We start from the raw sequence: 12609 nt of genomic DNA, 5'->3' as shown, positions 1-12609 counted from the left end.
TCAGTGCAAAGAAAAAAAAAGCTATGCTTGTGCTGTAACTACTTTCAGTTTCTCCAAAACACTGGTGCCATATTTATGATGAAATAGAAGAACAAAGAGAGTGAAATAAGAAAAAAAGAGCATCAAGCACACTTGACTTTGGTCTCAAGTTTTCCATTCAAATGCACAGAGGCATTTTTTCCAGGCAGATAAGGATCTAATTTCCCATGTGTGTGACGCTTCTGTAAATACACAACACTGGCACACACGGCTGTGACCCTGATCTCTGCTATGATCTAACTTACTTCGGGCCTTGAACTGTTCAGATGACGCTTTTGAGAGAATGAAATCACTCCGAAGCCTTGAATGTCTCTCTTTGTGTTAGGCAAACAAAACAACTGCAAACAAGGACAAAGTTCCTTTTAACCCACACAGTGTGAATAAATAACCACAGAGAGAAGAAATTGATGTTAAATAACCATTTAAAGTGATCTCTTGTTTTCATTCTCTGTTCTGTGCGCAGGCGATTGAGAAGAATTTGATCCGTAAGTCAAGCGGAGGGTTGACGTATATCGCTGAATGGAAAGGTGGACTCCTGGAACATAAGATGGGTCACCTGACCTGCTTCGCCGGTGGTATGATCGCTTTAGGGGCGGACGGAGGCCCTGATGATAAGACGGGTCATCAGATGGAACTGGCGGCTGAGATCGCCCGCACGTGTCATGAGTCTTACGCCCGAACAAGTGAGTGGGAGAACTGCTTTGAAAATGGTGAAACAAAAACTTTAAACATTTCCAGCAATAAATAAACGAATGTAAAAATAAATTAAATTAATATATAAATATGTATATTAACACATTATATAGTTATTGTTAGAAAATGAAATAGAAAATTCTTTATAGAAAATTCTTTAAAGAACATTTAGCCTATTTTTGTACCATTGTATTTTCTATTATTTACCCCTCGCCAGCCAATTCAGATTCAATGTGTGTGTATAACTTTATATATATATATATATATATATATATATATATATATATATATATATATATCAAGATGATTTTTGGTAATGAAAAGGAGATTAGTGTATTTTTTTTATTATTCAGTTTATTTATTTATTTTCATTTATTAGTTTAGCAGAAGCTTTTATGCAAAACAAAAGACCAGCAAATAAGGAGAGCAAGTTATTTATCATAATATGCAATAACACAGTAAAATTCTATAAATAATAATAAGATATAAACTAAATAATTTACTTAAAATGGTAAATATGTGAATTATAGTTTTATAAGCTGTTTTTGCAGAACATTTTTCGTGTTTGTTTGACATGCCTGTGGAGTATGTCATGTGTTTTTGCACATCAGTGCTGTGATTGGTTACTTTACTAGACAAGTTGCTTGTTTTGCGCACTCTGTTCAGTGCCAGTGCCATGATTTAGGCAAGGCAATTTATTTCTAAAGCATGATTAAAAACAACAAGTTGACCAATGTGCTTTACAGATTCTAAAAAAATAAATAAGCAAACAACATATACACAGAAAACATTTCACAAATAACAACATATCACTGAATAGCTTTTAGCAAAAAAGCCTGGGAGAATAAATTAGTTTTTAAAAGGGACTTAAATGACGCCAATGTGGATGCAGTTCTTATCTGTAAAGGTAAACTATTCCAAAGCCTTGGGGCCACTACTGCAATTTCATACAGATCCTAGTGAGAATTATTAAATCCTCACCCGAAAGTGAACTGTTCTCTCAATAATAGTCACATGGCCAATGTAGAGACTCCCTAAATCCATTGCTGTTAACCCTGAACTCACACACACACACACAAATCCCTTGTTAAACACACACATACACCGTCATCACTGGCCTGTTCATAAAGCGCAGGTATTTTTAGCGGCCGCAGATTATCAAAGGTCCAGATTATGCCATAGCCCTTAATCCACCACATCGAAATAGTGTTTCTCTTCATCTCAGGAACAATGTAATCCCATAATCCCTTGTCAACACCAACGTTTATGCGATGAATTTGACAGCATGTGTGTTTCAGGTATGAAGCTGGGTCCTGAGGCCTTCCGTTTCGACGGCGGAGTTGAAGCCATCGCCACGCGGCAAAACGAGAAGTACTTCATCCTGAGGCCGGAGGTCATCGAGACGTACATGTACATGTGGAGGTTCACCCACGACCCCAAATACAGACAGTGGGGCTGGGAGGCGGTGCAGGTCAGAACTGTCGCATCACTAATTGCATAACGCCACCAGTATGTGACTGGTAAACACGTCGCCATATTAGGTTACCAGGATGTAGGCCAGACTGAGTCACAGCGAGGCTTTATCCCTCCCTCAGATGCTCCCTGCACTTCAGCGCAGCAGGATTAGAGACAATGGAGACCGCCAGGGTCTCACATCCTTGTAATTGTATCATAATGACTTCAGATTGCCATTGTGATGTGTCTATCCCTTCAGGCGACACATCACATCTCTTCCTCCCTCGCTCTCCCTCCGCCATCTATTCCTCTCTCAGAAAAATGTGTCGGCTCAACACTCACTCGATGAAAAGCTTGATTCTATGCTCCAAAAACGACTTTATCAAATCTTCATTATCTTAAAATGTCCCTTTTCACACTCTTTTCAAATAGATAAATATGTTTGTTATAATGTCCTGTCATGGTTTGGTATTCAAACAAATTCCTAAACCTCGAGTATTAAACTTTAGCACATAAACTGTTTTTTTTTTAATCATGAGACTCCTTGAGGGGATCTGTGCTGTTAATTTTCTGTGTGTTTGGACTTACCATTTAACTGAAAATCAGAAAGGCTAAGGAGTAGCCCAAGACGTTTGTCTTAAGAGACTAGAATATCCTAAAGCGAGAGTGGGCAGCTCTCACCCAGTAAGCACCTTTGCATCGGTGTCCTGTCTCTGAAAATTAAAAGCAGGCTACATGACGCTTGCTAGGAATGTGTAAAACTATTACATTGATACTGACAGGTACATTTGTATCTCTGAATTCCAGGCTCTGGAGAAGTACTGCAGGGTGGAAGGGGGTTACAGTGGAGTGAGAGACGTCTACGCTAACACTCCCAACCATGATGACGTGCAGCAGAGCTTCTACCTGGCCGAAACACTCAAGTGAGTACAACATTTTCGTTACAGTTGTACATAGTTACCGTATTTTCCGGACTATAAGTCACACTTTTTCTCATAGTTTGGCTGGTCCTGTGACTTATAGTCAGGTGCGACTTATTTATCTAAATTAATTTGACGTGAACCAAGAGAAATTAGCTAAGACAAATGAACCAAGAGAAAACATTACCGTCTCCAGACGCGAGAGGGCGCTATGCTGCATAGAGCGCCCTCTCACGGCTGGAGACGGTAATGTTTTCTCTTGGTTCTTGGTTCTAAATAAACTTAGAGTCCAGTGCGACTTATGTTTTTTCCTCATCATGACGTATTTTTGGACTGATGCGACTTATACTCAGGTGCGACTTATAGTCCGAAAAATACGGTATAATTATGATTTATTTTTTTTTTTTTTATTTATACAAATTTTTGGGAGGTTTGGACAAGATATGTATTCACTTTTATTAATTGCTGGTATCAAAATAATTTTTATTTAAATAGAATCAAATGTAATCTTGTATCTAGTATTAATCTTGGCAATGTCCACTATCAATCAATCAAGCATACTTCTTTCCCTTTGAAGAACTTTTATTCTGTTGATACTTTAAAAAAAATGTTTTTAATCAAGTAAACCTAAAATGTTTTTTTAGAAAATATTATCTTGAACACGTTTTATTTTTGATTAACAAAACAGCTTTTGCCATAAATATAGCCATAGAAGCTGAAATGGCGTTACTGATATTGTTCATTTTTCCCAACATTAAATAGTACTAGAAAGAAGGAAAGACTACTGTATTTATGTACTATGGCAACTGTAATTGAAATGTTAATGTGTGTTGAATGAATGCTGATCCACATAAAATAGTTTTATTATTGTAATTTGTAAAATTGCATTAATGAGAGTCATCAGTCAGAATAATGAGGGGGAACAGTTTGAGAATTTGGGAAACTGTGCTTAATTGTCATAAAAATGATGTTACAGTGCAAGACAACAAATGATTAATGGTCTTCATTTTCTATACGCAAAATGTTATGTAGGCTATGTCTTTTGTCCTTGGGGTAAAATGAGCTTGTAAACTCTGATTACTGAGATCGAGTCAGATCAGTGAGCCAGTCAGATTGGAGCTTCCGACTTTCACAAAGCTCTTGCCCTTTGGTTTGCAATATATAGTTATGTTAAGAGAATGAGACTAGCTTATGATTCTGCAATGACTGACTAAAAGGAGAGGAGAGCTCTTCACTCTTCAGAATGCATGAATAGAGCCATATTTCTGTCATAGCAAAAATCGTCAAGGTGAAGTGATTGAGACACAAGACTGTGACAGCTGGAACTCATTCACAGACATCCCTATCACACAGCATTCATCATTAAAGACACAGATAAATGAAAGGAATGAATAAAGAAAGAGTCAATTACTTTGTCAGGGCCCAAAATGAAGAGCTGGGGAATCAGTGAGATTGCTGTACTCTTCTGTATCCTGTATCCCAGCTCTTCAATCCTCTCATTTGATTGCGTTTTAAGAGGAAATCACAGCTCGAGTCTCATCCTGCCACGCCAGACAGCGGCTCTCCATTTCTCCTGCCTTTAATACTCTGGAGGAGCGCTTGCACTTTGGCCAGGAGTGCAGTGCACACAATTGAGCACAGAAAAGACTTAGCAATTGTTTGAGAGAGCGAGGAAGAGAAAGAGAGAGAGACTGTGTGCATCCAGAACCCCCTGCTTTCAACTTTTGCCACTCTGGTTGTTTCTCATTCTGTTGTTGCTTCTGGCTTGCGTTTACTGCTTTTGCACAGTAAGTGTGTATTAAGTAATGATTCTTCTTTAGAGCCAGACTGTCTGGCGGGCTGAAGGATCAGAGTTTCCTGTTCATAGAAATGCTCTCAATGTGTTTGTGGGCATGACTGTGCTCTTTAACATGCTCACTTCAGCCCAAGACATCTGCTCTGCTCCAGATGCTGAACCATTACAAAATACATAAAAAATGTGATTATCATTTAGTCTCCCGCATGCCTTCCAAACATTAATGACTTTCTTTCCTCTGTGGAAAAGAAGGTATTTCAAAGAATCTCTTTTTTTTTTCTTTTTTTTTTTTTTTTATACAATGGGGTCAAAAACAAATTGCATGTATATATGTATTAAAAAGAACATCATTAAAAATATATACATGCATGTTTAAAGCTGAAAAGCATATCATATGTACTCATATATGAAGTAGGTCTTACGATGTAAAGTGTTTTGCATTTTTAAACTTTATCTTTAAAATAAATAGCGTGCTATCATAAATATAAATCAGCTCTCTAATACAGCATCTGCCATCAAAAATCCATATTGGTTGACCATTAGATAAAACCCAGTGATTCATTTTGTCCAGTTTTGATATTCTTTTCTTCTTTTTTTGATTCCATATTTTGTGGCTTTGCATATTAAAACCATGACACCTCCAAACCTCCATTCAGCTATATCCATCATAAAATATGGCCCGAGATAAAATATAAAAGTGGTTATCAGCTTGATGGTCGTCGGGTCCATTTCACTTGCAGATGCAGTTATGACCTCTGTTATTTTTATTTGCCATTCACTTTCCAGTTTCTTTCTAACCCATAATTGAAGGTCTGAAGATCATACTTTCTGCAGAAAGAGGCCAGGTGCGATTTAGGAGTGGGTTATCCAATGGACACACATGATTTAGCTTTAACTCTGGAGGCCTGAGGTCAACAGCTTATATTTTCAGAAGGGCAGCGGAGAAGATAGCCTTTCATCAGCGAATCTCCAACCGATGCATGTCTGTTCAGAGAGGAAACCGAGAGGGAGGGAGGGTTAGAAACCGTATTATCAAGGTCACAACTTCATCAGGAAACAGGCATCAGCAATGCCATCTCCAGCTAAAGTTTATAGACTGTAATTTTTACGAGTGTCATCCAGCCTTCCAAATAAAGATGTGCCTTCTAACCTGTGGGGGATTTTTTTCCCCGTCCTTGGCTGCAGGTTTTGAATTGTGGTCTTTGTTTGTAAAGCAGTGTCCTTTAGCTGTGGCTGTCGGCCACAAGTTGCTGCTCTCAGCCAAAGGAAGTGAAATCTTTAGACCTTTTGTAGTTTGTATTCTTCACCCCCCATTTACGTTGTTGATGTTGTCTTGGCAGTCTTTTGCTTGGCAGAGACAGCTGTACTTCATCAGCCCTTGGGAGATGTTCATGTTTTGTTAACGAAGTAAACATTCAGATTTTAAGAGGTAGATCTATTTATGTGGATTGCCATTAATTGAGATAATTAGTGGTGTTTGTGTTAGTACTGTTTTGCATACTAATTATTAAACTTTGGCACGAAACAAGCAAACAGTGCATACAGGTATTACTAGCATACTGGCTGTTTATTAGTACTTCTAAAGCACATATTCTACATGACCATATACTACATCCCTAATCCTACCCAGAACCTAAACTTAACAACTACCTTACTAAACCGTAATATTGAGTTTGAGTCATAGTCATAGTTAATACAGTAGTTAGCGAGAACTGGACCTCAAAATAAAGTGAGACTGTGTTTCCTGTAGATGCACAGCAGTTCTGCATGGGCTTTGTTTTAAACTATTTTTATTTGCAAAAATCAAACAAATTAACAATTAACTTTGTGTTTATTCAGCTTTTGTATAAAATCAGTATCGCAGTCTGAATCGTGTGGATATTTGAGAAGAGAAGCACTCTTGCTCAACTAAACATGACGTTGCTAAACTAAAAACCCATAAAACTAAACTAATTTGGGTGAACCCTGACCATTCATATTGTGAAAAGTTATAAAATCTGTACTGTAATTATTTGCCTCTCATAAACCTGATGTTAATTCTTATAATTCATGTTCATAATCATGTTTTTCAGATCTCTTACAGGCAATCTCACTGTGATTAACTATATGGTAAAATGCTCTTGAAACATCTTTTTTTTTTTTTTAGGTATCTGTATCTTTTGTTCTCCGACGATGACCATTTGCCCTTCGAACACTGGGTGTTCAACACGGAGGCCCATCCTCTTCCCGTCATTAAGAAACAGAATGTAGAAATAGCAAACCATCTCAAGTAATCTTCATCCAACCCCAAAGCGCCACCGAGACGTCATTTTCTGGACCTGCTTTAACAGTGGACAAGAGCTATGGACACAAAACCCCTGTGGCTGGCGAGTTCCTGTCCTTTGGGAATTGTCTGGAATTTCATGTGTTTCTCCACAGCCGTCTCGCCTCTTCCGTCTCTTCTCGGGATTCTGCATGCTGCCCCGTTCCCTCTCTCTGTCCTTGACACTATGGACACGTCTCTGAGCCTCAGAGACACAGAAGGACGATATTTCCTCTGTGAGGAGACCAGACCAGTTCGTTTTCCATCGTACTTGCCCTCTCACACATGTTATAAAGCCATAGGTAATTCAAATTTCATCTGCATCCTTGTGTTTTTTGCATCATGTGTGTTTACAGGAGCGGAGATGAGAGACATCCACTGAACTTCGCTGTTTCTTGCTGTCTGTTTTTTTCGGGATGAGGTTTGGTTTGGTTTGGTGTTTTGAGGCTTTATTCGACAGCAAGGTAGTGAAACCAAGTCCACTAGTGCCTTTTAGTCTTACTGATCATTTTAGTCAAGTTGTAATAGCAACACTCGATTTATTTTCGCTGTGACCGAAGGTATCTTCCTACAGGCCTACAGCCCTCTTACCCTCGTGATGGATGTAGGAATCAGTCGTTTATCGTTCATTCCTCTACATTTGTAAGCTTACTTTGTTTGATAAAATGTGTACAAAATGTGTTTTGATTGTTTACTTAATCAACGGAGGCAGAGACTTTTATCCTAGACATGTAAAATAGAGTACTTTGTGTTAATTTATTACTCAAGACATAGGGTTTTTGTCATTTTTCAGTGTGAAGAGCAGGGAAACTATGGAGCCCATAAAGGAGACATGATAACAGGAAGAAATATGATGAGAGGGAAAAATTCAATTTCAATGCTTTCGCATTCACTTGCAAAACTAATGCTTTTTCCCTAGAAACTTAGTTTTCAAAGTTTCGCGAGCAAGGAACGTTTCTCGGTAATGCAAAAAAAAGTTTGAGTGAAGGCAAAAGTTTTGCAAGGTGGGCAACAGTTTCTTTGTGGAATGCAGAAGTTGTGCATGTGCAACAGAAGTTTTATGAGTGGATGCAAAAGTTCCTCTGTGGAATTCTGAAGTTTTTGTAAACGAAAGCAAAAGATTCTCTGCCGAATGCAGGTTTGCAATCAAACTCAAAAATTCCCTAGTGAATGCGAAAGTTTCTCTGTGGTATGCAAAACTTTTTGTGAGCGAATGCAGAAGTTTTGCGAACAGGCACAAAAGTTAACAGGCGAACACAAAACTTTTGCAAGCAAACACATTTTTCCGGGGGAATACAAAGTTTTGTGAATTAACGAAGGTTTTGCTAAGTTTGTTAAAGTAACAAACATATTTGTGAGTGAACCCAAAAGTTTCTTGAAAGAATGCAAAGATTTTGTGAGAACACATAAGCACTGAAATATATATATTTTTTTCTCCCATGTAATCGCCATGTCCCTTTATGAGCTCTGTAGTAAACCGCGATGAAGCTGCTTGAATCCATTGGAAAAGTGTTTTATTAGGACAACACGGGCAGCATCAGTCAAAAAGGGGAATGAATATATTTGTATGAATGTACCACCAAATGTGAATTGAACATACTTTGGCCTAGTTGTTGTGATTTATCATTTTATCTGTTTGTGCATTCGTTTGATTTATCATGAAAGCACAAAGTTGTGAATCTATATAAAAATATAAATCAGTATATTTGGGTTCTCCATGAAGAAAATAATAGGAATATTACTGTAGGACAACGTGACAGCACAAATGAGGAATTTCAATGAAAAAAAGATGCAAAACAATGAAAGCAAATCAGTCCATGGCACTGGATACAACACACACACACACTCACAAAAGAATCGCATACACTACATACCATAACCACATTCCAATTCATGGAAGAATAGACCAATTCCCATGTTATTAGTATGTTTTGGGAATTTGAGACATCAAATTTGAGGTTGGTGGAGTAGGGCTTATGCTACCGTCTACATTTAGACAGTGTTCCCAAAACTTCTCAAAACTAAACTACCCTGCTTAACTAGCATGGTGTGGCGCCTAGGTGAAAATAAATACCTCGCAGAGATTCCTCTCTTGAGGCCAGCGACTGCAACGCTTGACATGGTATTTCTCCGCTGTACGAAATGCGTACTGTCAGAGTTAGGAGTCACAATATATGAAAGTACCATCATCTCGAGGGAGGCCCGTCTTAAAACACTGTGACACTGTAGATAAGACATCACGCTCACTGTATTCATGATACTGCGAATCTAAATGATGTTTAGCACTGCCGCGGCTTAGCGCGGACTAGCGATTTGTGCTGTCTCTTTAGTGAAAGTGATTCCTCAAGCTGTGACTGAGAATCCTGCAGCGACTCTTAAGTGACGTTCAGGAGCAGATGTTTCCTCGCATCTGGTTGCGATACGCAGAATAGGAGATGTGCTTTTCAGATTAAGAATTTGTTGTTTAGATATTGTGTTGATGATCTTGCATAGAAAATGCCTTTTTTGTGTGTGTGATTCTTGTCATTTATTCCTTCATGAGACAACCTCAGAAATGTAACTGTACAATATTGCTGATAATCATTCCATTGCACATAGTCTGATTTCATTTTTTTCTTTAATATATATGCAATTAATTTTGTGGGAAAGTCTGGTTTTATTATTGTTTCTTTAATTAGTTTTTTTTTAATTGTACATATCTCATTCTGGCAAAATGCCAGCCATCATTTATATAAATCTTATGATCTGATGTAATAAATTATATTAAAGAGCAGCAAAGGTTTTTGATAAACTATATTTGTTACACTTAAATTGTGAATAAAACGATCTTTTAATAAAATGTTGAGTTGTTGTTTTATTAAATGGGGATATTTTTTATTGAAATTTTTTATCGAAATTTATCAACAGATTATTCATTTTACAGTAAATCATTAGACAGCGGATCAGTAGCCTATCTATCTATCTATATCTGTCTGTAGTACTATTGTTCTGTATCATTCTATCGATCATACTTTTATTAGCATTATGTCCTTTTTTTTTTTTTTTTGCAGTTTAGAATTTTTTTTTTTTTTTACAACTGGAACAGTTAGAGGACTGAATATTAAAGGGGTCATATGATGTTGATGTAAAGAACATTATGTTGTGTATTTGGCGTAAGGCAATGCGTTTATGCGGTTTAAGGTAAAAAAAAACACATTATTTTCCACATAATATACATTATTGTTGCTTCTTTATGCCCCGCCTTTCTGAAATGCGACGATTTTACAAAGCTCATGGTTCTGAAAAGCGAGGAGTATGCTGATTGGCCAGCTATCCAGTGCATTGTGATTGGCCGAATACTTCAAGCGTGTGACGGAAATGTGTCTCCCCTTAACATATCGTGATGGCGTCTCCCAGCACAACCAGACAAAACCAATAAAACCCATTATAAATTAGACATTTGTTGCATCCACTGGGGACATAATTACTGACTATTTTTACGTATACAGTATTTTATTTGTACGCATTGTGTTGCATATCGCACTGAACAACAAATAACAAACAATAACTAATCTACACTGCTTAAAACTCGCGTTTGAATCAGTGGCAAATTTTAAAATATAAAACGTACTTACAGGCTGTGAGTCAGAAGCGCCTCGTCCTTGCAAAGTGGGAACTGCCTCACTTTACAGGACAGCCTTTGATCACAGACTCATTGTAGGCTAGTAGTCTGCAGGTTCAGGAAACAGTCCTCCTTAAAATGTGTCACACACTGCAAAGTGAGGCAGCTGAAGTGGAAGAGGAAGAAAGTAAAAATATAAGGTGAATTAAAAATTATACAGGTTAACATGAAAATGAATAGCAAATGGAGACCGAAAAGAAATCGGAACAGATTTACTGTTCACTCAGAACATAAGAGGAAATGATGTCACCTGGTGTCACAAGGCATAATAAAGCTGTTCAGCCACAATTCCAATTTGTAGGCTGACACAAAAAGCTAATTAGCCATGGGTTCCCTCCAGAACTTCCAATGGGTTTTCAGAATAGCTTAGATAAATAATAATAATAAAAAATGATATATTCTGCATGTTGCATAAGCATACGTTAATTATATTTACAAAACAATTCTCTTCAAATAATATTAACCACAGACCTTATTTTCCTGTCATGAATAAAGCAGAGCTATGTTAGTTGTTTTTATGTTAACACTTCACATTACAGTGTTCACGTTACACATATTGGACAATGAATCAAATTAATTACAACAGCAATGTGTAATTGCAAGCTGCTCCACAAACTAATTGCATATTAAGAACATGATGTTTATTAGTATTTCTCATTAATCACTTTATTACTTACATGGTAACATGAACACTAATGTTAAGTATGATTGCCTTTCTTTTTTTTTTCTTTTTCTGTTTCTTTTTCAGTTGTGAGACTTGCTCTGTATTTCTGCAAAAACAAACCACTCATCACAGAACCAAGTCAGATTCTAATGACAGGTGATGTGAGCGGCACGAGGCCTGAGGTGTACAGGAGATCACAGGTTGCAGCTGTGTTCCAGCGTTGAGTGTTTATAGAAGCACAACAAACGCAGGAAATGACAATCTGGTCTAGCTTTCATTACGTCTCTCACGCCAGAGGAGAAATCTGAATGGAGGGCATTGTTCTTTTCTGTGACACAGCAGAGGACAAATATTACAGCACTACAGGCAGTCGCTTCCTTCACCGTTTGTCTTATTCATACACTGAAAATATAGAAAAAATATAGAAATAAAATATAGAAAATATACACGTGAATCATTACCCTACTTTTTTATATATATATATATTGGATGAATGAAAAAAAAAATCTTTGAAGTTCTTCAATTAGGGGCTTCACTTTAACTCGGTATCCCAGCCAAATTTGGTTGCATAATTTTTTCTTAAGACAAAAAGTATGATGGTGGCCATTAATTCTCCATAAAGTAGCATAACATGAATGTATTAATCCACCAAACAGCTATCAAATCTCTCTATATAAATAGTGTTTAAAAGCAATTTAAAAGAAACCGTTCACCCCAAAATGACAATTCTGTCATCATGGACTCAATCTCATGTTCGATGTCTGTATAAGTTCCCCGCATTCTTTAGAATATTTTATATTGCATTCAGGAGAAGATTTGGCCTACAAGAGCAATAACATAAAAACTATGATATTTCTAATCTGTAAAGGTCCTGTATGTAAGTTTTTGACTCTACTAAAGCATAAAAATACCATATGTTTGCAGATATTTAAGAAACATACTAAGTTAACATACTTGTTTATCTGAAAAACAATGCTACAGTCAGTTGTTCTCCTTTGAAAATGTGCATTCCAGACCTGAATGTCGTTCTCTGTTTTGGTTTGTGAAACCCGCCCACTGCCAGTTTACCCAACTGTATTT

At 37.2% G+C, this 12609-nt stretch overlaps 1 protein-coding gene across 1 annotated transcript in view; it reads left to right on the top strand.

The window, feature by feature from the left end:
- LOC113037899 (mannosyl-oligosaccharide 1,2-alpha-mannosidase IA-like) overlaps positions 1-9451 on the top strand; it is a 77071-nt gene extending 67620 nt beyond the window's left edge. The window contains exons 7-10 of the mRNA XM_026195223.1: positions 503-722; positions 2031-2203; positions 2995-3110; positions 7049-9451. Coding sequence (XP_026051008.1) covers positions 503-722; positions 2031-2203; positions 2995-3110; positions 7049-7175 — 636 coding nt within the window. The 3' untranslated portion in view covers positions 7176-9451. The remainder of the gene's footprint in view (positions 1-502; positions 723-2030; positions 2204-2994; positions 3111-7048) is intronic.
- The last annotated feature ends 3158 nt before the right edge of the window (positions 9452-12609 follow it).

The sequence above is a fragment of the Carassius auratus genome, chromosome 20, assembly GCF_003368295.1.
Source record: "Carassius auratus strain Wakin chromosome 20, ASM336829v1, whole genome shotgun sequence".
Taxonomy (NCBI): Eukaryota; Metazoa; Chordata; class Actinopteri; order Cypriniformes; family Cyprinidae; genus Carassius; species Carassius auratus.
The sequence above is the reverse complement of the archived record's forward strand: the minus strand, read 5'-3'. Positions and strand labels throughout refer to the sequence as shown.